Below are 26,752 nucleotides of genomic sequence, written 5' to 3' on the forward strand. Positions count from 1 at the left end.
CTTAGGCAAGTTAAACCCATTGCTTCTACTGTGTAACATTATCCGCCCTCCCAAGGACTGCTGCAGATAAATACACCCTCATTCACAAATACAGCTGTACGCTTAAATTTTTGCTTTTTCTAATCTCATCTAGAATCACAGAGAAGTTTTGGCAAGCGGGAATATTAGATACAATTAAAAGCACAACTGTGATACTTCTCTTGTTAACTCCAAATAGCACTGATTGGGAAGCATACCTACATTTGCAGAAAGTTCAAGTGTTCTTGCATATTTTTAAAATACTTCATATTTGGTAGTTGCTGAAAAGAGGAGATACCACGGAAACAAAAAACTATAGCAAGAATGCATCAAGACCTTTTTTAAAATAACCAGAGAAAAATCACTTACAGTAATAGTTGTATTTTATTTTCTCTTAGCTTCAATGTGCAGTATTTTCAGCATATTTTTTTTTTTAAAAAAACTTAAACATACATCTAAAATTATATGCTTTCCTTTTCCCTTGAGTACAATTGCTTTTGGGGTTGGGGCTCCAAGCTTTTGCTCATCATTGCCCTCAAACTATACAAGACAACACCACAGGCTGCGTTACCTTATCCTTTGTCAGTCTGATCCAACTTGATGGTATGCACACACACACTGATGGGAATGATAAGCTCACACAAAATGCACGTGACAAAAAGCAGCGCATGCTTCACAAATGCTCTGCAGCATTTATACCCAGTTAACTTGAATACGGCTAAAACTTGACATACGATAGAAGCTCTCCTGGGTATGACTGTGGGATTCTCAAGATTTTCAATGGATACTTTAAGGTAGCATGCACAGAGTTCACCTGAAATCTCAGTATTAGGTAAAATAAGCATATTGGACTTCCCCAAAATTTTGCTACATTGCTTATCTAGTTCTTACAGCAGCTTGCTCTCACTTCCACTTCAAAATAATCAAACTACCTAAAACCTACCAAAGTACTTCGCTCTCTTGTAACTTTCATCAATTGTATCCTTATAACCAAAACTGTTTTAAAAGAGCAAAGCACCTGCCATTGTCGTTTAGTTGGGATTGTACACGGTCAAAGTCTGCTTTATGCCATGAATGTACTTGAATCAGTTCCCACGTTTCCCCCACCCCATCCCTTTGAACCATCAGGTAAGATCCTGAATGACCAAATTTTAATTAAAATCTTATTGCTATATTTATTGCTCATTATACCCTAAAATTTATTTTGTTTAGGAAGCATAAATGCTTAGCCATGACAGCTCCACAAAATCTTAAGACAAACCAGGTCTGCTGCTCTTGGAGAACTGTCTTTGCAGTGTTTTTGACACAACCTCCTTATCTGCTATGTGAAGTTAACAGCCGTTAAAAAAGGAGAACAACGAGACAGAATGCTCCTAAGGCAAATCTATTAAACGTCAACAAATTATTTTTAACCCAAAAGGTTCCACTTGTTCCCCACCTTGTTTGATCTAAATCTGTTCATTCATTACTCAGTGCTTTAGGAATGTTGGTGGTCGTTAAGAAACAAGCAACTGTCTCGGTGCTGAGAAGACATTCCTACCAAAGCCAAAGTAATACACAATCATTTACTAGATGCTTTAGGCAAGAAATGACATCTGAGCATACACTCTAGAGAAGACTTAAACTCACATTCAATTTCGACTGGCAAAAACCATAAACAGTAGAAGATAATACTTTGAATCCCACAAGTAAAAACTGGTCTACAATGGGTTGTAGTTTCCAGCTCCTCACTCTTGCACACAGTGCAAGGGAGAGGGCATGCTGAAATGAAATACAATCCAACTTTATTTAATGGGCCAGTGGGTAGCTAGCCCAAAAACTATTTATAAAAAGTTGGCTAGCATACGGTGTTCTCAAAGGAGGGCCACATTACAGATTTCGTAAAGTAGTCCTTTGACAACCGAATTGCAGATAAAAGTTTTAAACATGAATCTGTCTTAAGTATGCTCCCAATCATGCCGTACCTCTAATCTCGTAAGGTTGTAAAGAAGCCAGTTCCACTGCAAAGCACATGAAATAAACCGCTTGCTTTGGTTAGCCAGGACACCAAATGTAAGTCTTAAGTTCAAAAACATTTCAACCCTGTTCTCAATGAAAAACTTAAGTCTGATTTTCAGAATTAGCTTTCTGTCTGCAGCAAGCTAAAAATGATCCGTGATATAAAATTTTGCCTTAAGTCAATCTCAAGGGACAAGTGATTTATTTTTTTTGCTTTAAATCCAACATTGGTACTTCTCAGTAGCCATTGTTTTGTTGTATTGTCCCCACTGCGCACCTCTTGGCTCTTGTCACTAGAAGCAGGCAGGAGTGATTTTAAATATGATTTCACTCCCAAAGAAGTGAGGGTAGGGAAAGCATGTCTAGGAAGTAGAAAGGAAGGCATTCTGCAGGTGATACATTAGATTTCAAGCACTACCAGTGTGCGTTTCCACACCAGAAACACCCTGAAGTTACATTCCCTTCAGGTAACTGAGGATTCCCTAAGAGGAGATGCCCTTCTTTATAGACACTTTGGACATGTTTCAGGAGGTATACTACGACAAATCTCCAAGAGAGGTTAAAACAGATGGAGTTATCACTACCAGTGAATCTGTGTGAGGTTAGACCTAATGCATCAGCTCTAAAGTTTGACTTGAAGTGGGCAATGCAAGTATTTGCTTGAAGGCCAGCAACAGGCATTTGAGGAATGGGAGTCCGTCACACCTGAGGTTTTTCAACCAGCCACGCTGACTGCTTGATTCAATGTATTCCTCCACTGGTTGGAAAGTTTCTACGACAAGTGCCGAATTGGTTTGGAAAGTTTCATAAAGGGTCTAGCTCCTGTTATCCCAAGGTCAAGTAACCAGCTATTCTGTGTTAATCATGAGGAGCTTAAAATAATGAAGAATGTAACAGTTTGTAACACAACATATACTGTTATATGGTGAGAATATGACTAACCTGATGCTTAAAAAATATATTAAAATCTATTTTAAATTTTGGAAAATAGCTTACAAAAATATCTTCACTTAAACTATATATCATACAAAAACTGACTGGTGTGTGGGCTTACAGTACAAAATGATTACTGGTGGTTACAAAAGGGAAGAGTGATCTATACTACCCCTTAATGAAGAAACAGGGTATTATATCTCACTGCCTTGAATTAGTCTCTTAGCAGAATTAAGATAATTTCCAATATAACTCAAAAAACTTTGAAAGTATCTATTTTATTAAACCTTTCCCTGAACTCCTGGTCAGTTTCTTTTAAAAATCACCACAGTGCTGTGGCCAAAGAAAGAAGAGTAACCCAACTAAGGGCAGAAATAACTGCTCTAGATAGTAAGATCTGTAGAGAGCTAAATACAGCAACTCTGCAGTTGTTTCAACTGCCCATACCACCAGTTTCCTCTATCAGTTTCTAAAAGGAAGTGACACCAGTGGACAATTCCTTTGTAATCAATTTATGGGCAGAAGCAACAATTTTTGGTCTAGATTGGAATTAGTTTAAATACATGGGTTTAATAAATACAAATATACACATCTGTATACATTAAATGTTGTCACATGTGTATAATTTCAACATATACATTATATACAGAAATACATACAGTACATGCTCCTCCTGACAACACTATCTCATTTTTCCAAGTGTCACCACAAGGTGTGATAAGAAAATGAAGAGAGCTTAAATATAGGACGTAACTGAGAACAAAGGTATAATTTCTCTATAATTAAAGAATTAGAACAAACGGAACTAACGAGAAATGCTGCGCTAGATTTCCCCATGTAACGTGTAGGAATCAATGGGGCTCCCTGGGTGGCAAGTCAAAGCTAAATCTGGCCCTGTGTGGTGTCCTGAAACTTGTAGATATTTGTGCTGTGTTTGTGTCTAAAGCATTATGTATACAACAGGTAATGAAAGAGGTTGTGTAACCGAACACCTTAGCCAGTCCCAAAGTAGACCACAGCAGCCTTCCGATTCTTAACTGCTAGCGTGAATTTCTGCACATGAGAGTGGGTTGAATCCAGATGACTCCGCGGTCTCAGTTAGGAAAGGTCAAATGGTTACCGACTGCTGGGGAGCTTGCACCATTTTGTCTCTTAAAATGCCGTGCAGCAAATAAGAGCAGTTTCTTAAGTATACAAAAGGCTGATCCAGAGTAACTAGTCCTCTCTTTTACCATTACGTCTCAAAATAAAGGAATTCAAAAGAACCTACAGTAAGTGGATCACAAGAATGCCTCCTCAGTGCAGCGTCTCCAGACAAATTAATCGACTTCCAGTTTTAAAGCACTTTAAGAAAAAGTGAGATGCAAATAAGATGTAATCTGTACAGTAAGATGGATTTCCAAAAGGAACATGAATTCAAGCACAAGAAAAACAAAAAGTGAGGACAATACAGATGTCAAGACATTCAGTAGCATGGCTTCTGTTCATCTCAAATTACAGCACAGCTCATGCACCACACATCTTACAATTTTACATACTGTACATGATATAGAAATATTTAAGTTAAAATTTCTTTTACTGATATACTGTACTGAAATTTTAAATCCTGAGAAGAAAAAAGAAAAATGTGTGGTTACGTATGTGCACTATATCGCCAGTATCACCAACACATACACCACAGGATATCAGAAAGTCCAGAGAGGAATTACATGCTGGAAGTGTAAATCATGAAAGCCATTTTCTCTTTTCTTTGTTTGGGAGAGACATCAGGAAACAATTTATATTCTGTACTACACAACAGTATATACAGGTACATAAAACTGCTAAGTTTTCTAATGACTGCAGCTTGCAATAACAGTCTTTCTGTCAGCATCTTACCAGCTGCACCACAGTGGCTTCAGCTGAACATCAGGAAGAAGAGTAATACCAGTTACCCTGCATGTAGTACTTGCTTGTATTTTACAGTTAGTGTGTCCCAGGTTAGTCCCAAACACCACTTGAAAAACGTTGACATACTTCTTTCCACTCACATGTGCCTGGTGTCAACAACAACAACATCACCAAGAACAAGAACTACACTAGACTTTTCAGGTGATTTCCAGTGCTGCAGAGCACTTGTCCATGCATTCTGGAAGTAAAACTGACAGGTCCATATTTACCACAATAGCAGCCCCAGATACTTTCTTGGTCTTGCATTCCCCGTAATTCGTATCAGATTCCAACACTAGTCATGCAGTTCCATTACACGTCAGGACTTTCAACATGCTGTGACCTTGTGGACATTTTGCAAACAAGCTAGTAAGCGATGATATGGGGTTCCGGGAGATGCTACCACCTCAAACACTGACTGAAAGGCCCTCCGATCTAATTCTTCATCTATCTGATGTCGGTAGAAGTCTATGGCCACCAAACAGAAGATGTTAACATCCACTTGCTCTGATTTTCCCATTCTGCTGATAATATGTGGAAGACTGAGATCTAAGTTAAGGTCATAATAGGACAGAAGTTGCTCATCTTTTGGTATAGCACTTAAAACACTGTTATCCAGTAAAATGGCATATTTTTGAGTTCACCAACAACGTCATGTAGTAATTGGACTACTACAAAAATCCTGTTTTGTCATTAACTTCAAGTAATTTCTTATTCCCAGAAATACATTTTAATCCAGCAGGAATCTTCTTTATCCACTGGAGGTAACAGTGGAATCAGCACCACAGACACAACTCCTGACAGCCAAAGAGCACTGCTGAGATTAACAGTCATTAGCAAGTTTCAAACATGACATACAGCCACTTCTTTGCCTCGTCATGAAATGCAACAGTTATTTTTCTGTTTCTTTGGAGGTTTTTGTTTGTTTGTTTTTAAATAAACCCAGCACTGATACCACCAGTATCTTTTGGCTCTTCCAAATTACTTGGCTGATGTCATTCCACTGCCAGAGCTCACTATTACTGCAGTGCATCTCCAGGGAGAACACTCACAAAACATGTTTGTATGCAGAGGATAATTTTCTTTGAGTTTGGTGTTTGGTGGATTTTTTTTAATTAATATATTTTATCTTGCAGAAGGAATATAGAACAACGCTTTCAAAGGTCATTGCAAAGCTATCTAGTGAAGCTTTTAAGAAGTCCTTCAAAGTAAGGACTTACTTGCCCAATCATTTTGCATAGTCACAAAGAACAGACCTTAAAACAGTACTTTTAGATAACTTTGTTCTCATAATTTGGTTATAAGATTTCCCAGCCCCCCCCCCCCCAAACCTGAAGCATCAATGGCACAAAGTGATATATGCCACTAACTGCAGCAAATTTGCCATTTGTTGCATGCTAAACTTGTACACTTATCCTTCAAGGCTATCAATGTGCATTTTGGAATCGCTGTATTTACCCAGAAATGGCACACATTCAGTCTTTGTAGGATACATTGCTGAAATCCATTGACTGGTGGAAGCACTGACAAAAAAACAGGAAAGACTCCACATTGCCATTGCCACAGGCGTTCTTTGTGTGAAATTAGAGAGAGACAGCATCACCCAATCACGGACCATTGAGGACTGTCCGGTGCTATGCAGTGTCTGGAATACCTGCAAAATATTTTAAAGAGGAATAAAGACATAGCAGATGGATACGGGAAGAGTGTAGTTTCTCTTGTAAAGGTTCTCTCCAGCTACAAAGCTCTGAGGTTCACGGATCAGATTCCTGGAGGCAATCCCAATGAACACAAAGCTTAGAAAAAAAGAGAATTTGCAGAAGACACAGCCAGGATCCAACTTGACTCGTGACATCTGACAAACTGAGGCAAGTACAGAAAGGCAAGGCTTTTCTGGTGTCTCTGTTTTTATAGATCGAATGGGGTGTGCACATGCACTCTAAAGCAATTCATGAGTCCAAGTAAGCCAAACAAGAGTCCACAGGGGCTTGACTGTAGAGTTTTATAAAGCCAGATGACCTGGGCTGGCTCCTCCAGACCCAAAGAGTCCGAGTACCAGGATCACAACTATGAATTGTGTCTTTTTTTTGCCAGTATCAGCGATTGAACTGTACTGCTGTGAGCTTTGCCTTCTGGGTGACAGGTGATTCTAGCCTTCCATGTTGCCCAGAACACAAAGCCTACAGCAGCATAGCTCAATCACTGCAACTGGTTTGTTAGATCTAACAAAATTGATCTTTGCCCCTCTGATTGAGCCGTCGGTTATTTAGAAATCTTCTGAAACTTCGAACAAAAAAACCACCAACAAACCAAAACCATATGAACACTACCTTATAAACTACCGTTGCCATGAATTGTGGGTAGGGCTGCTGATTGGATAAAAATTCTCCAATAACTTTATTCATTACATCTTGTGGGGGGAAAAAATCATCAAGGAACTGTGGAAGGATCCGAGCCACTACTCTAGCTTCAAAGGGAAATCCTTTCCTGATCCTGAAAAAGAATAAAAAAACCCAAATTTTATAATCAAATTCCAGCAAATATCTAGTTCTCTTCCAATTTAATTGGCAATAGAAAGTATGCTTTCATCTCTAGATAGGCAAAAGAGTCTTCAACACTGAGGAATCCAAGTCTTTATGTAATTTTACTCCAACAGTCTATCCAAAGAGGCCTATCAAAGCTATTAAAAGTCGTTACAGGTGTCATGTCCTGTCTCCCTCAACTTTTTTTTTTTAATACTCAACATATTTTGAAGCTTTGCAATGACATCAGAGACAAGACTTAATAATAGGAATGCTGAAAAAAAACATAAAGAAGAATTAAAGACAGGGAGATCACTACTCCTAGTTATCAGAGAAAAGACCATTTTATAAGCAGAACGCTTATTTCCATTATTAACAAGACCAAGACTGACCAATATATTCAACAGGAAAAACAAGTTGCACTGCACTATACAGAGGGGAAAAGATATTCCAACTTAAAGACAATTTGACTTAAGTAACACTGATTGGAAAGTCTTCCTAATAAAGGCTGCATCTATTGATGTGTAAAGATCAGGTTATTGTCTCGCGATTATTCCCTTATTCCCTACAAAAGTTATTTTCTGCTTGTAGTATTCGTATTTGTTTTGCTAACTCTTAGAAGTGATATTTTCAAAAGCACTCAAGCACTGCTCTAGTTCAGTTCTCACTGAGTGCAGAAGTGAAACCCTCATCCGGTTTTAGAGAAAACCCGCTGAACACTTCAAAAAATGTAACCCATTATCCCACAAACTACTACGCAAAGTCTAACATGCTACGCTCACTTAAGACAGCTTGAGATTGTCAGATCAAAACACGGGTTTTGAAATGTTTCCATTAAATGAGTTCCATGTGAATACAGAATTTTTACTGTACCCTTCCACTGCAATTACTTAACAGCCTTGAAAGAGCAACATTTGGGTGGGGGAAGGGAAAAAAGGTTTTAAACTCTTGGGGTGGTTTGAAAGATTATTTCCTGTAAACAGGATTTATATCCCTGATTATGCAGAAGACATCCTGAAAAGCACTTAAGAGTCTGACCTGAAGGGAGCTGGAAATACATTTGTAAAGTCTTACGGTTTGTGCAACACACAGTATCAGCTAGGACATGTCTGTTTTCCATTTACATTCCTGTACACTTGTGCTGCCTTCAGCAATTCCATCAGTGTTACTGCATTTACTAGAAGTATCAATTTTAAGCAAAGGTAAGCAGAGAAATGTCATTGATTAAATATTAGAACTGTCGAAAAGAGAGGAAGTGACCACACAGTGCCAAATGGAATAATTTCCCTTCCAGTGCCCCATAACATGCTTTATTCTCTTACCTATCAAAAAGGACAGATACTCGTTCCATAGCTACAATCACAGATTCACTGTCAGGAGCAGCTGGATTTGCATCTGTGGTACGACTGGGGCTGATTTTTTCCTTTCCTAAACCAAAATAACATTGTAAGTTTACTGCAAACGCTACAAAAGACCTTCTTCTCCTCGGTAACAAAAACAAATAAAGGAAATTAGCCCTGTTAGTAAGCTCATCTCTCACCACATCAGAAATGTATATTAAAAAAAATACCTGTGTACATGCAAGTCAGCATTAATCCAAGTGCTGCCATTGCTCTGTGGGGGCTCTGCACATTCACTCTGTCAACACTCAGTTTAACTAGCGATTCACTGTCCAGCCTAGAAAGCTGCTCTGAAAGAAGGAGTCGTTCTAATCCTCTCAGGACACAATGATAAATAATGGATGGCGTCGATTCATCACTTCCAGACACCATGACTCCACACATCTGAAAAAGAAAAAAAGCCAACTATCTGTTTTTGAGGTATTTAGGTCATCTTCTATCACCACACCACTGCAGCCAGCATGGAACTGCATCAGGTATTAAGGAAACTAAACACAAAAGCACACCTACACCACAGTAATAAAGGTGTTTAAGATAGCTATGTGGTGATCCCAATTCACATGACCACCTGTGATTACAGGCATCATAACATACCTGTATAATTCCTGCAGAGAATTCAGGCCCTACATCAAGTGGGTAATTCTCGATCAAATAGAAAGCAGCTGCGCACATTACCAAGATGTGCTGTTGGTTATGGATATTCACACAACTGTAAATAAGCAAAACCACTAGTGGTCACTTAAATCAAACTTGTCTAAGTCACAAACAGAGACAGTATGAACAATCCTTAGAAACACTACATATTTCTTCACGTGACATTTATGCAGTTTTAAAAATCACACGGAGTATCACCAAGACTCCATAGGAGAGCACTGGTTATCATGGTAATTTCAGTGCAACACAAGAAATTTATCAGCAATATAATTACAAGTTACCATTGCCCAATTTGTTTAAGAGAAATAAGCTTCATTACTGATCCTGCAAGTCTTACTCAAAGAGTATGCCTTTTGACAGAAAAGCAAGGTTTAAGGAACACAATTTACCAGAGAGACAAAGCCTGAGCTATCAAACAGTTTTCCCACCCTCAAATATCTTTTTTCTTCTGTAAACGAAATGTAAAATCGGCTGGTATTTTCAATGACAATGACAAAACCTGCTTGATACAACAGCCTGCTCTAAACTGTACTGACAACTGCAAAGCATAAAGAGCCCTTCTGTTCACACATAAGCATGCAACAGTTCCAACAGGTGAGGGGCGGGGGGGGGGGGGGGGGGGGGCAGGGAAGTACGGGTCTTACTGTGCTACTGCTCTCAAATTGGAGAGCAGATACTCGCTGATAATCGGAATGAGTTGCTTTGCTGTCTCATCAAGCAAGTCACACTCAAGTATATAAAGGATTCCATGCAGAGCTCCAATCCGACTTGGCATATGGGTGCTTCTGAGGGTTGATTCCAGCAGTCGACTTACTGGCTCAGCCACAGCTTTATCCTAATACATCCAACAAGAGTATTCATTAGAAGTCAACACTGCCTCAAACCTGGTGAGTCCTTGTCATTTGGAAATACTTGCAACAAATTAAATAGCAGAAAATATGGCGTGAACCAGAGCCTGGCTTAAAACTACTTCAAATCAAGTGTCAGGAGATTAATGTAATCAGATAAGAGATGACTTGCAGATTAACTAGTAAATTCATGCTACTTTTGTTTTACCTGTACAAAGTACTCATGATTTAAAGTCAAAGAATCAAGGTAAGCATTAGTTCAATAAATAATATATGCTATCAAGAATCCTCTACATCTAAGAATTGGATAGTTTGAATTTTCTGGCCTTCCAGCTAACCACAAAGGATGCTTCAATCTGAAACTGACTGGTAGATGCCTACAGTATACACCCAAAAGAATATGACGGCATCCACTCAAGTCAGTACGGTGTTCCATTTGTTTGTTCTCCGAGACCACAGGCGCTCAGACCTACACATATTTCTCTCCACCACTCCCATGATCTGGATAAGGGGATTCAGCGTGCCCTCCAAGTCTGCAGGCAACACCAAGCTGTGGGGAGTGCTGATCTGCTGGAGGGCAGGAGACGCCGCAGAGGGAGCTGGGCAGGCTGAACTGATGGGCCCAGACCAACTGTATGAGGTCCAACAAGGCTCGGTGCTGGGTCCTGCACTGTGGTCACAACAACCACACACAGCACTGCAGGCTCGGGGAACAGTGGCTGGAAAGCTGCCTGATGGAAAAAGACCTGGCGGTGTTTGCCAACAGCCAGATGAACATGAACCAGCAGTGCGCCCAGGGAGCCAAGAAGGCCAACAGCATCCTGGCTTGTGTCAGAAACGGTGTGGCCAGCAGGACCAGGGCAGTGACCATCCCCCTGCACTGGGCACTGGTGAGGCCTGTGTTCACTTCTGGGCCCCTCACTATGAGAAAGACACTGAGGTGCTGGAGTGTGTCCAGAGAAGGGCCACAAGGCTGGTGAAGGGTCTAGAAAACAAGCCTTATGAGGAGTGGCTGAGGGAACTGTGGGGTGGCTTAGTCTGGAGAAGAGTAGGCTCAGGGGCGACCTTCTTGCTCCCTACAGCTACCTGGAAGGAGGTTGTAAGCAGGTGGGGGTCAGTCTCTCCTCCCAAGTAACAGGTGACAGGACAAGAGGAAACGGCCTCAAGTTGTGCCAGGGGAGGTTTACGCTGGATGTTAGCCAACATTTCTTCACTGAAAGGGTGGTCAAACATTGGAACAGGCTGCCCAGGGAGGTGGTGGAGTCACTGTCCTCAGAAGCATTTAAAAAACATGTAGATACGATGCTTAGTGACATGGTTTAGTGATGGACTGGGCAGTGCTGGGTTAATGGTTGGACCTGATGATCTCAAAGGTCTTTTCCAACCTAAATGATTCCATGGTTCTATGTTTAATCTCCAAACCTCAAGCTGTATCAGATACTTCACTCCCTCTTTTCAAAGTACAACAACTTACTGGAATACGCAAAATCTATTCTAAACTGTTAGATTTGAAAAGTCTTTTTTCTTACAATCTACATGAAGTATTTAGTAACCACATCCCTGTATTCATGAAGTATTAAGATACTGGCCAGTTTTACAGTGTGTGCTCTCTAGCTGCTCTTTTTAAGTGCATTTTCTACATAACTGAGCACACGACAATAAGCAGCTCTTGATGGAATCAACTTTTTGTTCTTCCTACTAACCTATTTAGTCAGTTATCTGTTAGTGAACTAGTAACACCTTCTCACAGAGTGGGAAATGGCAGCCTAGTCAGAACAAGCTCATCTCCAGAACTGCTTCTGCATGTTTGGCACCACTTTCACAGCCTTCCCTTGCACAGCTGCTGCTACAATAGCTCCTGGAAGACCTAGCCCAAAAGTCTTTAAAAACTTTTCTTATCACTATTACCCATATATTTTTATAGTAGTCTCACAAAGAGTTTCTATAAATATTAACTTCTTCCAAAAGAATTTGCAGTGTTTTTTTCATATATAGTCCCACTCTGAAATGTCCATTGGAAAATAGTACTGCTCTCTGGTCTACAGATTTAATGACAGCAACACATTTCATTAAATAACTCACATTAATAATGTTCTGTCTCTAGGTGCAGAATGATGCAAGAAAAGGGATACCTGACTACCAAGCTACTATTAATCATATACACAGTCTCAGGCTCTCATGAGATTACAGCCACAGTCCTCGTTTCTGGCCTGGAATGCATAAATGAGTCCAGGGCAAAGGTAACACTCAGCTGAATAAGATAAACCAGAAAGCACATTAAATCAAGCTCAAACCTCAAAAAAACATGAAACTGAACAACCTTTCTGCTTGGGTATGGGACAACTGGAGATGGAGTTTGCAACCTCTGAAAGCCCAGAATACATACTGTATTATTTCTTATAGCCATGCATATCAGCTAAGGGATCTTCTTGATTTTGCAGCAGAACCTGAGGATGAGTTAACCTAGACACTCATGAATTTGCAGTAGATTTCCATGAGAATTTCTTACCATTCCAAGAACAGCAGCAGCTTTACAAGTAGCTGGTATCAAATACTGTACAAGAATCTCATCTTCTGACGGATGCACCTTTCGCAATTCTGTCAATGTTGTATACATCATCTCAAACTGATTCCTTTCTGTAAATAAGTCTGATACTGCTAGAAGCTGTAAACAAATTAAAATTGAATATAAAAAAGCCTATTAGCAGACAGCCAAAAACTGACTCTTCCTTCTGTTGTAACTGTCAGCAAAAGATTCCTTGATAAATCTATTAAATGTGTAAACATTAACTCAGGTGTCTGGAATAACTGTTGTCCAGAATTAACTCCACCATCCATCTCAGATAACAGTTACCTCCAAGTGGTCCTTCTGCCCCCCCAAGAGGTTTACAAAACCAAATCCGCTGTTGTAAGTAATTCTCAAAAATGAACAAATGTGCCTCTTACAATGTGCTGTAACACCCCAAAACACACAATACATACTCTCTTGCAAGGATAGTTTCATTTGAATCTTTTACAGTAGTGAATGCTGGCTATCAAGACACATTCCACACCTGTGTTCTTTAGTTTTGCTTCTACACTTCAATATTCAATGTAACCCTCTAATACACTGTTATTCAATCTTGATTTTTTTACAGAGATAGAATAAGCAAAATCCTGAAATCTACTTTTAGCAAGTAGAATACCAACTACCATTAAGTAACAATAAAGTGTCTGTAATGTAGTAGCAGAATACACAATCCATATGCTTATATAGTTTAAAATGAGTGTAATGTTATAGTTACTCAAGTTATATTTATGTACTGCCCATATAATGAAACTGCCAAGAAAAATCAGCATCTCCCATACGTTTAAAGATACTTTACAAATGCTGCTTAGCTCTGAATATTTGGTAGCATATACTCAATTATGACTCTGAGTAATAGATTAGACTTACTGATCGCACCACTTCGCTAATCAAGATAACTGGCGTTCTCTTGCTAGGATTTGATGGCAATATCCACTGACTGTACAGTTCAAGCAAGAACTGAGAACAAGAATGTATATCTACACCAGCCCGGTGTTTCCTGCAAGGCACAATAAACATGTGTTAAAATGGCTGTTCTTAAATCCTGCTAAAATACTTGATTTGAAATAATACGCTTATTTACCAGCATCCAGTTTATAAACCCAGCTTATTGAACTCAACATGAAGAGGTAAAATCTTACTGATAAACCAAAGGAGAGACAAGAAAAAACATAAGACACCTGGTGTTAATAGGAGAGGTTGGTGGTGAGGAAGGAGCAGGTATGTCATTCTCATCTTCTTCATCCTCACCCCACTCTTCTTCTCTCAATGGAGTGATATTATTTCCTAACCATATGGAGTGTATAGAGACCTTGCAACACACGGGGGGGGGGAAAAAAAAGAAAAAGAAAAAGAAAAAGCAGCACAACATTTAATACCCTCAGAGTCAGATTAAGAAAAAATAAAAATCTTAGAAGCCCAATACATTTTTCATTTAAAGGACAGGCAACACAGCCTCAAATAACATTTACACGAACTAGACATCACTTTATTCTTTTTTTAATCTTTTTCAATATTTAACTTGCTTTAAACTGCATGGCACACCAAAAACAGTATCACCACATTCTTAGTACAGTAACACAGGTGATCCTGAAAGCAGCATCTGGCTGACCTGTAAACATGCACTAACAATGTGCATGCATTACCCCAAAGTCAACATACCAGAGCTAATTCCTAAGGAAAAGTATAAATATTTACAATTCATATCAAGCAGGAAAAACATTCAGAAATAACTGTAACAACTGCAGTTCAATAGGAAAACATTCCTAACTCCACTCAAACCATAACTCAGCATATCTGACTGCAAACTTTCTTATGAAACCAGGCAAGACTAAGAATTCAAGTACTTTGACTCAGGCTAGATAATTATCTACAAAGAAGATAAACTGTTAGTTCTTCTTTAAATTTTATTTTAAAAAATTAAAGTTTCAGAACAGTAAAACCTGCTGATGACATTTCCTAAATGATCTGCCTGAAGATTCCAAAACAAAACCAGCACTTCCTGTGTTTCGATACAGGTATTACTTTTTCCTCTAAAGTTACTGATCTTGCATAGCTCAAAGACTTTTCTTGGGAAAAAAATCATTTCTACATAAAATTCTTAGCTAAGCAAAAATATACACACATTGGTTTTTCAAGCAGGATGTCTAATGCCTAGTATTGTTATCATAGAACCATGGAATCATTTAGGTTGGAAAAGACCTTTGAGATCATCAGGTCCAACCATTAACCCAGCACTGCCCAGTCCATCACTAAACCATGTCACTAAGCATCGTATCTACATGTTTTTTAAATGCTTCTGAGGACAGTGACTCCACCACCTCCCTGGGCAGCCTGTTCCAATGTTTGACCACCCTTTCAGTGAAGAAATGTTGGCTAACATCCAGCGTAAACCTCCCCTGGCACAACTTGAGGCCGTTTCCTCTTGTCCTGTCACCTGTTACTTGGGAGGAGAGACTGACCCCCACCTGCTTACAACCTCCTTCCAGGTAGCTGTAGGGAGCAAGAAGGTCGCCCCTGAGCCTACTCTTCTCCAGACTAAGCCACCCCACAGTTCCCTCAGCCACTCCTCATAAGGCTTGTTTTCTAGACCCTTCACCAGCCTTGTGGCCCTTCTCCGGACACACTCCAAATAAAGATTATTATAGTGTTAACAGTTTTTGTAAATAACATGTAGGGTCTGTAAAGCTGCAAATACTGAATGTTCAAGCCATTTAGAATCTCAAGAGAACATACAGAAGCCTAGAGGCAGATAAATGATCATTTAGTCTTCCCTATGCAAAAGATTCTCAAGAAAAATAATGCCACTAACACTGAAGTATTTTTCACTAATACATACTATTCAAATAGTGAAACAAATGTTACATTTAAAACTTGTATATAACTTTATGCAAGATTTTAATTTTTAATTTTTCAAGGAGATAAATAAGTGGATAAGGATTTTTTTTTTTTTAATTCACCATATGTAGTGCTAATTTTCTAATTAACATCATCCGGTGAAATTTATGTCCCTACACTGGGACAACATTGTTAAATCAAACATTACTCTGCTATTTCAGATACAGTGATTTTTCATTTCCTACAGACTATAGCAAGCATGCAATAGCAAATTAAAATCCCATCGTTACAGTGAAAGCTAACACTACAAGGACCCTTTAGCACAGTGTTGAAAAGTACTGCCCAGTAGCTGGCTCATGGGTAGACCTCACACATACAAACAAAAAGTATATGAGAGGTGTTACAGCTGACTGAGTCACCCAGTTATGATCTACCTTGCACCACTCAGACCTTTTAGTTTACATCTGTTGTTAAGCAATGCCTCTTAACTGAATTTTCATAAACTAGAAGAAATGTAATAGAAGTTCAGAGTTAAGGTTTTAACAAACCTGTCCCAGTTTATAATCCATATCACCTATTTCTCGCTCAGTATTGATCTGCAGCAAGAGTTTTTCATGGCTGATAAGAGTACCTATAACAAAACAGAAGGTTTTAAAACAAGCATTACAAAGTAGATGTGAAAATGGCTTCATTTCCTGCAAACTAGATTTCAAATAAATTCCTAAGTGTATCTTTTCCACTTTTAAACATAAAAGAAATTTATTCTCCCCTTCCCCCTGCACACAGGCACTTACCTGTAGTAGCAGGAGAAAGTGATGGAACAGGGTCCCAAGCTTGGTATAAGTGATGAGTAGCAATATTATCTCTCTTAGATACCATTGCTTGGATTTCCTGTTCAACAATTCCCCTGATAACACTTAGCTTCCTCCCAAACCTGAAAGCCCAACAGAAATCAATTTAAGCGATTTTTCCTTTAACATTTTTGTGCAATTCTGACTAGCTTACTCTACAGCGTTATGTGTCTATGCTTATTTTCATTATCAGGGATGCTAAAACTGAGAAATGTCAAGAAATACGTTCTGCACGCTGTTCACTAGTTTTTCGTAAGATATTGTCCTTTCCAGATACTGCCTTTTAACTCAGCAGGTGCATGATGCTAAGTCCATGTAACTTCTACATAAACAGATCTATCTGTATACACTCTTGCTTAGAAAATAGTCTATACATATTATTGCTACAGGTGGATTAAGAAATTGTAATTGTGTATTATCACAACTGTAACTTTTATGCATTTTAGAACAAGTGAAAAAATACCTTGTGTCCAGAGCTTTTAAAGCTTTGTTGCGGGGCTGCTGTTCCAAACAGCTAACTGCTGGATTGCCTGCAACAGGTATTGTCATTGCACTCAGCACCAAGGAAGTTATGGCTTGTACTGCAAGAACATTAATTTGGGTCCTCTCTGTATCTTCCTGTAAAATGAACTTACTATAATTTGAATTGTAAAAAAAAAGGCTCCTGAAAGACCTGAAAATCAATTTGTCACCTTCCACTAAATTATCATTAGTAAGCCTGACACTTAGACTTCTTCCCATCCAGAAATCTAACTGACATAAGCAATGCACACAAAGCATTGTGACTGTAACAGCAACAATCCTTCCATCTCAGCCATTCTGCATGCATCCTCTCTTATCCCAACACCATTAAAACCTCAAGATGTCAATTTTGTAACTTCCAAAGTGTTTAGTTGCTTTCTTTGGATCTACCCATTAGTTACTTGTTGAAACAAAGCATCAAACAAGATAAAATCCGAGTTGGAAACTCTTCAGAGAGGGACACGATTGTTTTTGGTAACTGCCTGTTTAGGAACACAACTCAACCTTATGAATTTTCAGCAGCATTTTTCTGGACATCGTTATCCACATGCATCCAGTGTTTCTTCTAAACCAAGATGCTACACATTCAGTATTTAGCACCACTGTAAAAGTGTAAGAGAACTGTAACAGTCTCATCATTGCTTTTGCTATAGATAAATTTCTCTAGCTCTAATCCCCAAATGCCCTCCACTGAATTTTGAATGCTTACCCGAGGCATCCAAATTAGAAGCCCAGATATCCAATATACATATAGCCTACAACTGGGAGTGAAAGACATGAGTATGCATCTCCAGGTCAACTCATTCCTACTCAAGAATCTTACCGAAAAATCTTACCAAAGAAAATCCCCTTGAGGTTTGGTTATTAGACAGCACATTAATAATAGCAATTAATAGATATTAGTCACAGTGAACTATATATTTCCTAAAGGCACCGTTCTCTCACACGTCGTTTCTCTCAAAGTTCTTGGCATTCCTATTGTGCCTAAAGCCAAAAATCCAATCAAACACACTTTTAACTGTGTGTATGTTGAATGATGTACCAATATAAAGTTGAAACAGCTTCACTAGAATTTTACCATACTATTTACATGCTTGAAGAAGTTTTAAGCCAGAAGATGAATGTGTCTGAACTCACAGGGATATAAAGACAAGGAAATACAAAACAGAAATAAATTCTTAGTTTCACTCACTACTTTTCTGTTTTACAGGTTTATTAATTTTACATTTTTCTTAGTTTAATTAAGATTTAATTAAAATAATTCAGTGCATAACATTACCTCTTGTTGATTCTCCTCTTGGTCCATTACAATAGGCTGAGTTACCAGCACACCAAGCAAAGTAGCCCAAGTCTCTTCAAACTGAGTACGGCTGATCCATCCTATGGAAACACTCAGAGATAGCCATTCATGTCTTAATACAAACTTAAACATGGAACAGCATCAAAAAAATGGTACGTCATTCCCACTGATTTAGTTTCATACCATTTACTATTCAATTTGGCATTTTTTGTAACCACTACAGCTTTAAATTTAACTGTTTTGTTTTAGGAAGTGATGAAGCTTTTAGAAGGGTTCTGCGTATTATTCAAATGTATGAAAAAAAACCCCAACCTGAACAGGACCATTTAGATAATAATTTCATTGTCCAACTTCCAAAACACCAAGACCTATCAGGTTTTCACAACACACAAAATCATCCCAGAAAACTGTCCAGTTCTCACGGTAAAGAAAGTCATGGAGAATCCCATAATGACCCAAGAAATCTTCTTGCCCTAAAGGCAAAATAACTGAATTGCCTAGAAATAAGCATTAAAATTCAAGCACTTCTCAAAGAGTTTTTCCAAACAGATTTTTACCTATAAAAGATTGCAGAGGATTCCTGAATGATACCTTGCTGTTTATACTAATATAAAGAATCAAAAATGTGAATGTCACCTTAGGCATCATAGTGATCAAACAGAAATCAGTGCCACACCACAAGTCAATCAAATATTAACCCATAGATCAGAGGGAGAAAAACACCAAATAAACCCCAAAACAAAGAACTTGCATACGCATATGGAAAATTTGGTGCATTACCCTTGACAGGCTCATCTATTGATAAAGACTTGAACTCATAAGCCCCAGTGCTCTCTTCTTCAGTAAACCTTGACATATCTAGAAGCTTTAAAGTGACAGCATCTCATTTAAAATATTGAGTGTCGCACTGAATTCTATTTATACACTATACATGAATAAAAAAAAAAAAAAAAAAGGATGGGGAAGCAAAATATTCTCAAACGTAGTCAAGTGTATGCTCCAGTAAACAAGCAGCCACTTTAAGAGCACACCGAAAGCACCTCCCTGAGTTGGAATAGTTTTTGGCTTTATCTCTATAATTTTTTCCCTTCATTGAACAAAACATAAGAATTATTGCAGCACAATTACTAACCTGCTCTGAAATAGTATTTCTCTTCCACATTAGCAACAGAAGTAAACAAACAGTACCAGATTCAGTTATTGAGTAACTTCCCAACACAGGTGAATGCCCAATAACAGCCAACTGTATTAATTTTTAATTTTGTACATACCAAGTGTATTAATGCGATAGATGAACTCCTTAAAGATTTCTTTTTCTTGAAGAAATTCTACTGGGATTTCAGGAAAAACTGTGCTGAAGTCGCCTGCGGGCTTTGGTGACCAGCCTAATTTCCAGACCTGAAGAAATATAAAGTCTACTCGTCCAAAAGAGAAATAGTACTAACACGACAGCTATAAATATATATGCACCATTCAAAAGCAACAAGACATCAGTAAAAAAGTAATTCTTCAAATACAAAAATGCTTAGAGAAAGACTAAATATCTAACACAGCTAATACAAATTTTACAGTGCATTGCTAATTTGGGGTGAGGGGTTTTTTTTTGCATATTTCTCAAGAGAAATTAATTATTCAGTACTACTGTCCAAGTTCGTGTATAAAAGCAAGTAAGTTCCTGTCATATATTTCAGTTTAGGGTTTAATTGCTAGGTGACTCCTAGATTATGTAGAAATGATTCTGAAAGGTAATTGAGGAAAAGTTGTTCACATACTATTGATACCTGAAAAAGCACAGATACATCCAAGAGTGGGCAAAAAAAATCTCAATCCAAAAAAATACAATTAGCATCTTTTGACATACGCTCAAAAACAGAGTACTACGAAACAGAGAAAGACTGGAGATATGGCCTTGCACATTATCAGGAAACCTTCTTTTTCTCTCCCTAATAAGCACCTAGAAACGTTCCCAAAAATGGTTTTGAAGTTTATCAAAACGAAGACATTTCACAGTAGTAACAATACATGGAGGTAATCATGAGATGTTCTTAAATCCATGTTACGCCAGCCAAAAAGAAAGCTTGAAATACCTTGTCCAAAAGATCCAAGATCAGTAATATACAATCCAAAAGTATCCACATGGTATACCATGGTATAGTACCACACACAAACCTGAGTCAGTTCAGACACTACCTTCAGACACCCCAGCACCGCTGCATCACTGTGGTGCTTGGCGTGACAAAAAAACCCACCTGTCAATTCAGGTGTCAAAGTAGCAGTGTAGATTTTGCACTCTTTCCAGGGTAAACAGTCCCACTGAGCAGGAGGAAATATTAGCCCCAACAAAGCATCCGATTCACTGCTTCCTTTTCCTTTCTTAAACTACCAGCTGGACATTCTTTCAAATGAAAATGTAAGGAGCAACTAGACTCCTTTCTAATCAAATCTCTGCTTCCAAAGTGAACTCTTATTTGCTATCTCTACAATGTTTTGCTACTCAGCGTTTAAAAAGACAAACTGGCTCATCAAACCAGCTAAAGGTTGAAGTCCTACTAATGTAAAAGTTACGATACAGCACCACGTTTTGTTTTCAAAATGTTCAAAAGCTTTTAAAGTCCTGAAAACAAAGCATAATGAACATACCAAGGGAGGTACTCTTGTATAACTGTTCACTAGAGGCAGCCTTGCTAAACTGATGATGATGTTCTTGAGGACAGGAGTAAGAAATGCTGGGATACTGCTGTTTCTTTTGTGCCCCAGTGACAAGACAGTCTGTAAACATTCCACCATCTCAGCTACCATTTCACAAGCCGCAGTAATGTGTTTGGTTTCTTTGTTGGGAGAGAAAGAAATTCAGTTTTATGAATCTAATCAAAAGCCACATCATTTTAAAAATACAGAAAACCAAGAAATGCTTCATAAAAGAGCATGTCAACTAAAAAGGACAAAACCATAATAAGGATGTATACAAAGAAATACTCTACAATATTTCAGCTACTATCACCCTCCCCACAACAGCCTGCAGGTTGTTTGCCAGTCTCGGTGCTGGAGATTACCAGTATCTGAGGGCTGTCAGCAGGGCAGCTCAATTTCTAACCAAAGCAAGAACATGCCACACTAAATTCTCACAAATGCTCTGTTCAAAGTGATCAAACTCATCTGTCTTATGAGAAAACAGTCCCACAGCTGCCTCTATGCTAAATCTGACAAGCAGGTAATTTCTGTGGATGAAAGTGGTATCTTACTGCACCAGCACCACTGGATATAGAAGACTTGACCTTCCCCTCAACATAGTGCTTCCATACTGTAGAAGGACAGATAATGAATCTATCATTCTTCAGAAGAAATATTGACAATCCTACCTCTCCCACATGAAATCTAAAAATCCCACAACACTTAAAAAGTCAGTCTGCAGCATGCTGCACAACTAACAGAATCCTCCAAAAGAATCTGCATTGATACTTAACTTGCAAGAAAAAAACAACTATACCTGTTAAAAAATGTCAATTTATATTTAATAGACACTTAAAAAATAAGTGAGGAACTATCATTGTTAAGAAAATAGTAATGGAAAAGGTACCTACAAACATTTCTTCGGTGAAAGTTTAAGGCAAAACTGGAATTCATCATTTACTTACTCTGTGTGTTTGAATCAACTTCACTCTCACTTAAGCCTTTTGAAGTATTCTTCTTTCTTTCAGGACTGAGAAGTTGATTACCAGGTTCAACAGCAACTGAATTAGACAAAAATATTTAAAAGATACAGCCATTACAGATCTCGTACTCCATGTTTCTCCTCAAAACTAAGTCAAATACTTAACATCTTCAAGGCATCTCCCAAGTTCAAAAGTAAACACCAAATTTTAAATGAGAAATTAAAGTAGTAAAAATAAATTAAAGAAATAATTAAAAAGGACTCAGAGGAAATATTCCAGACACCTAGCATTTGATCAGTGATGACTGACAATTTATTAAGAAAATTTTCTCGTAGCTGTTCAAATTGGACTCACCTGCTTCTATGATAAATCTAATGCAATTAATTAAGGAGCAAGCATATGTCACATTAGCTGCAGAAGCCAGCAAATTCCAGAGACTAGACTGCTGTAATGTCAGACAGCAACAATCCAGAGCAGCTTGAAGATCTACACTTAACGGAATCTGGTCATGCATTAAATGCCATGATAGTGCCTGTGCAAAAATAAAAATTTCTCATTAACAGCAAACTCTCACAACAGAAGAACTTACAACCAAAGCTGTTTGGTTTTTTGTTGTTTTTTTTTAACTCAGCAATACGTAAGTTTTACTAGCAAGCTGTACTGACTTTTTTTCCTGAGAACAGAATTTATTTTAAATACAATAACATTATGAGCATTATATATTGCTTATTTAGTGTTCCAAAAATCAGTGCAGGGCCACTCTCCCAAATGCCAGGATCATTCCTTCATTCAATCAACCTCTCCTTGTAAAAAGCTGCCCTTATCCCACATAAGCCCATCTGATTTACTAGCACAGATCAAAAAAAATAACCACAGAAGAAATTTCTACAGTTAAGACAAGAAAATTGCTCAGATCAGAAGTTACTCAATAGGACCAGTTTAAGTCAAAGTCATTCCCTCTCCCAACATTTCATCACATCTTTAATTATGCTGCAGCTTCTTACCTCTACTGACATAACTACAAATTTGAGGATATCATCCTCTTTGTCAGGAGGAACACGGAGACCAGCTGGTAGTTTTGAGAGTAACAACAAATACTGAGCCAGTGCACGACAAAGTGTCATCATAGACTGGTACATCACCTCATCTCCTAGAAAATAAGACTGGATGAAATCTAGCAGTTCAAATTTTCCGCCCCTCTCAATTAATGTTTTTTCAGAATTATTTAATTAGCACATTTATGCCACATATCTTCATTTTTTAAAATAGTAAGTTCATTCATTCACAAGACATCTGTAAAGTGCCTTTGCAGAGGAGAGAATAAACTTTAGAAGACCATTATTTCTATTACCAAAGATATCGCTTAGTTTTTTCCAGTAGGCCGATGGCTCGGTTGGCAGGAGTGGTTGAAAAACCTGGTGGTTGGCAGGAAGGTTTTGTACAGTAGTAGACACATGATCCAGAGTTACCCTCCGAGCTGTTTCAAAGAAACTACTCTTCTGGTCTCTTGAGATTTCATTCATGCCCAGGCTTAAACAAGGTGCTAACAAGCTGAGGTTGAATTCCTGAAATCAAATAGTAAATAAAAAGTTAAGAAATTGCTTTAAAGAGAAGCTAAATATCTGATAGTACTATTGCGGCATACAAATATGGTGGTAAATTAACAGTTTATTAAATAACAAGTTGGTTAATTAAGATCTCTACTCCATTGTGGTGTAACAGTACGATCATTAAGCCCATACTTGTTCCACATTTAAATTCCAAACACTACTGTACCAGAAATAAAAATCAATTTGCTTATTCCAGATTTTCAGAACAATATGTGAATAAAGCTTAAGAACGATCTATATACAAGGAATCTTCAAGAAATAAGTTTTCAAACAATTAAGTCAAATATTTTAAAAACAATTTCCCACTATTATTTCTGCATATCAGCAGAACAAAATACATTCTCAGAAAACAAAGTAATAGATACAAGTTGTCCTTTACGCCAGATTTACTACCTGTGGCTTGTTAGTGGCATACTGCAAGTTACCTAGCACAGGTATTTTAAAGGTTACAGAAGCATCTGGCCTTGTAAGAGACTGTATGGCAAAACGAGAACATTATGTAAAATGGTAAAATAGATTTTTGTGACTGCAATACATAAACCAACCTTCACTTTCACTCTATACACCCAACCTGTACTACCGGAAAGTTAGTAGTAGCATCATTGTTAGACCACAGAAACGAAAGGTATCTGTTTTAAGTTTCCAAAGTCAAACGAAATTCAAGAACTGAACTAACTACCAGTACTATATGAATTTGAAGTGTTAACATTTAAGGATATAATCTATTAATATTACCAATAAGAACATTAGAAATAATTACAGCCTCTTCAGCTGACCGTGTTTCATCTGACAAAGAAGTTACCTTGCTGGTCATAAAGGAGTTCAGGTCAGGCTGAGGAATCCTATTCACCAGCTCTGCGCCTTCTAGCAGTGCTGAGTCAGACTTGATGCAACACTGTGACCTCACTAGTGACACGTACCAGTCCTTTAATAATGAAAAAAAAATTATTACATATTTATTTTCAGAAAAATAATACATTTCAAGGAGACAGGGAGAGAATTGCTCATTGGCACTGAATTGTGGTCCATGAATGGAAAAAACCCCAAAACCTCAAAGAAAAAAGCTAGGCAAAACAGACAACTGGTGAATGGACCACCATAAGCTAGACCAATGGATGTTCACTGGCAAGTTCTCTATTTCCATAGAGTCTGGACAAAAAAAGGAGGAAAAAAGCTGAATGTATACGTATGTATTAGGGTCCTAAAGCTGAGGAGAATATCTAGGAAAAAAAATGGAATGCTCAACAGTCACAAAAACATAATTTTGCAGAAGCAAAAACCCCAGTACTACAACCAAGGAAAAGTCTTCAGATTCAAATAGATCAGCAGATGGCAGATGAAGATAAACATTTTGAAATAAATCAAGACCATCATACATCATCACAGATTTACTCCTTATTAGCAATGAGACTACAGGAACTGGTTCATAATATAACTAATTTTACTAAGGAATATAAAAAGGCTCAGTTATCCCTTTTCTATGTTTTGTCTCAACTGGACATCCTGAATTTGCTGATACTAATTAGAATGCAACTAAGCCTGTCAAGAGTTTAAAGAGCATCTTGATAATGATCTTAGTCACATGGTTTAGTTTTAGGCAGTCCTGCAAGGAACAGAGAACTGGACTTCACAATCCTTATGGGTCCCTTGCAACTTGAGACATTTTATGACTCTATGAACTACATAGAGGTTGTGGAGGAAGCACACAAAATCTACTCTGTGCAGGATTTACAGTGACAGAGGAAGGAGATTTTTTTCATTAATTTGAAGACAGAAAACTACAGATAAATGGTTTCTGGGCATAAACATTGTTTCCTCCTGTTAAGTAGTTCTCAATCTCTCTCCTAAGTCAATGGGTTCCTCAACTATATACCAGTGTCGTCCAAACTGTCAGCTAACAAAGTAAATTTTGTCATCTCAGTTACAAAAATTTCCTATTACTGTGTATCACTGTAGAACACAAAGGACTGAGAAGATGTTCTCTGTGCCATGGGATAAACTGGAAAGAAAGGAGGACACAGGCCCCAAAAGGCTGGCTGTTAGCTTCCCACTCCACTTTGAAATAAACACACTTAAGTACATGAAAGACAGAAACAGTTAAGTAGTCATGACTGTTCTCTGAAAGTAATTTAAAGCTGAGAAATGGAAATCAAGAAGTAAAATCTTATTTCCAAGAGTCAACCAAGAGTTTTCAGCAAATGAATAAAACTGATCACTGCAGTAAACACATCAAGAAAAAAAGAGGAGATACCTGTCTCTACTGAATCTTAGGTAAATCTTTCCATTAAATTTATGCAAAGAAAAACGATGTTTTTTTCATAGCACCATCAACATAAACATCTGTGCACATCCTAATTATTCATCGTAAGTTCAACAGTCAGCCAACACACGAAATAATTCAGTGACCTATATGTGAGATTCATTGACGATTACGAGAACATTGATGCATAGTACAAATAACCTGTAATTAAATATTTTGTAATGAGCAAAGCTTGTTTACAGCCAAGGCACTTTTAGTGACACTTTCCAAATATAATCTTACTTTGTCTAGAATTACATTCTCTAAAGCTGGTTGGTCTTCTCCATCTAGTGGGTGTGAGGTAACCAGAGGTGAAGGACTAGTTGTGGCTGGTGCTACCATAAGACGAAACCTGTCCAAGAGCGAGTAAAGTCTTTGGTGTCTGAAAATAGAGGAACACATCAGCAGAGAGCTTATTTACTCAGTTCTGTAAGTAATTTAAAAATACAAAGACATCCAGTGAGTTAATTCTAATCCTGGGAGAGAAAAGCAGTAGGGTCTTAAGTACTTTGTTGGATATATACAGTTGTATGATGCAAAACTGTAAATGTCACTAGCTATCAGTAGCCAAAATAAATGAACTCAGCACCATCAACAATAAAGATTTAATCTGTACATGCTTAAGCATAAGATGCAAGCTGTTACATTTTCTTTATACAGTAACTTCTTTTAATAATAAGAATCAAAAGTTAGTGTACAGATTCTTTGATTGCAGACAAATACATTGTAACAGATACAAAACAAGAATCCACTAAAACTGTTCCTTCCCCTCCCTGCCCCCACCAATATATTAAGGATTCAAGTTTGTGGT

At 38.0% G+C, this 26,752-nt stretch overlaps 1 protein-coding gene across 7 annotated transcripts in view; it reads right to left on the bottom strand.

The window, feature by feature from the left end:
* Positions 1–383: 383 nt before the first annotated feature.
* The window catches only part of HTT (huntingtin), an 87,672-nt gene continuing 61,303 nt past the window's right edge, over positions 384–26,752 (bottom strand). For 5 of the 7 annotated variants that reach the window (XM_056339133.1, XM_056339123.1, XM_056339170.1 and 2 more), the window contains 22 exons: positions 26,185–26,323; positions 24,445–24,567; positions 23,384–23,597; positions 23,037–23,182; positions 22,387–22,564; positions 22,015–22,110; positions 21,020–21,207; positions 19,651–19,777; positions 18,359–18,459; positions 17,021–17,175; positions 16,501–16,640; positions 16,255–16,337; positions 14,050–14,180; positions 13,739–13,868; positions 12,812–12,967; positions 10,099–10,289; positions 9,395–9,509; positions 8,971–9,184; positions 8,723–8,828; positions 7,209–7,371; positions 6,372–6,532; positions 384–5,420 (listed from right to left, as the gene is read on the bottom strand). In XM_056339133.1, coding sequence (XP_056195108.1) covers positions 5,207–5,420; positions 6,372–6,532; positions 7,209–7,371; positions 8,723–8,828; positions 8,971–9,184; positions 9,395–9,509; positions 10,099–10,289; positions 12,812–12,967; positions 13,739–13,868; positions 14,050–14,180; positions 16,255–16,337; positions 16,501–16,640; positions 17,021–17,175; positions 18,359–18,459; positions 19,651–19,777; positions 21,020–21,207; positions 22,015–22,110; positions 22,387–22,564; positions 23,037–23,182; positions 23,384–23,597; positions 24,445–24,567; positions 26,185–26,323 — 3,271 coding nt within the window. In that variant the 3' untranslated portion in view covers positions 384–5,206. Of the gene's footprint in view, positions 5,421–6,371; positions 6,533–7,208; positions 7,372–8,722; positions 8,829–8,969; positions 9,185–9,394; positions 9,510–10,098; positions 10,290–12,811; positions 12,968–13,738; positions 13,869–14,049; positions 14,181–16,254; positions 16,338–16,500; positions 16,641–17,020; positions 17,176–18,358; positions 18,460–19,650; positions 19,778–21,019; positions 21,208–22,014; positions 22,111–22,386; positions 22,565–23,036; positions 23,183–23,383; positions 23,598–24,444; positions 24,568–26,184; positions 26,324–26,752 lie in introns of those variants that run through there. The other 2 variants (XM_056339142.1, XM_056339181.1) reach the window with 2 other exon arrangements.

Source organism: Falco biarmicus, chromosome 1 (assembly GCF_023638135.1).
Source record: "Falco biarmicus isolate bFalBia1 chromosome 1, bFalBia1.pri, whole genome shotgun sequence".
In the NCBI taxonomy this organism is placed as follows: Eukaryota; Metazoa; Chordata; class Aves; order Falconiformes; family Falconidae; genus Falco; species Falco biarmicus.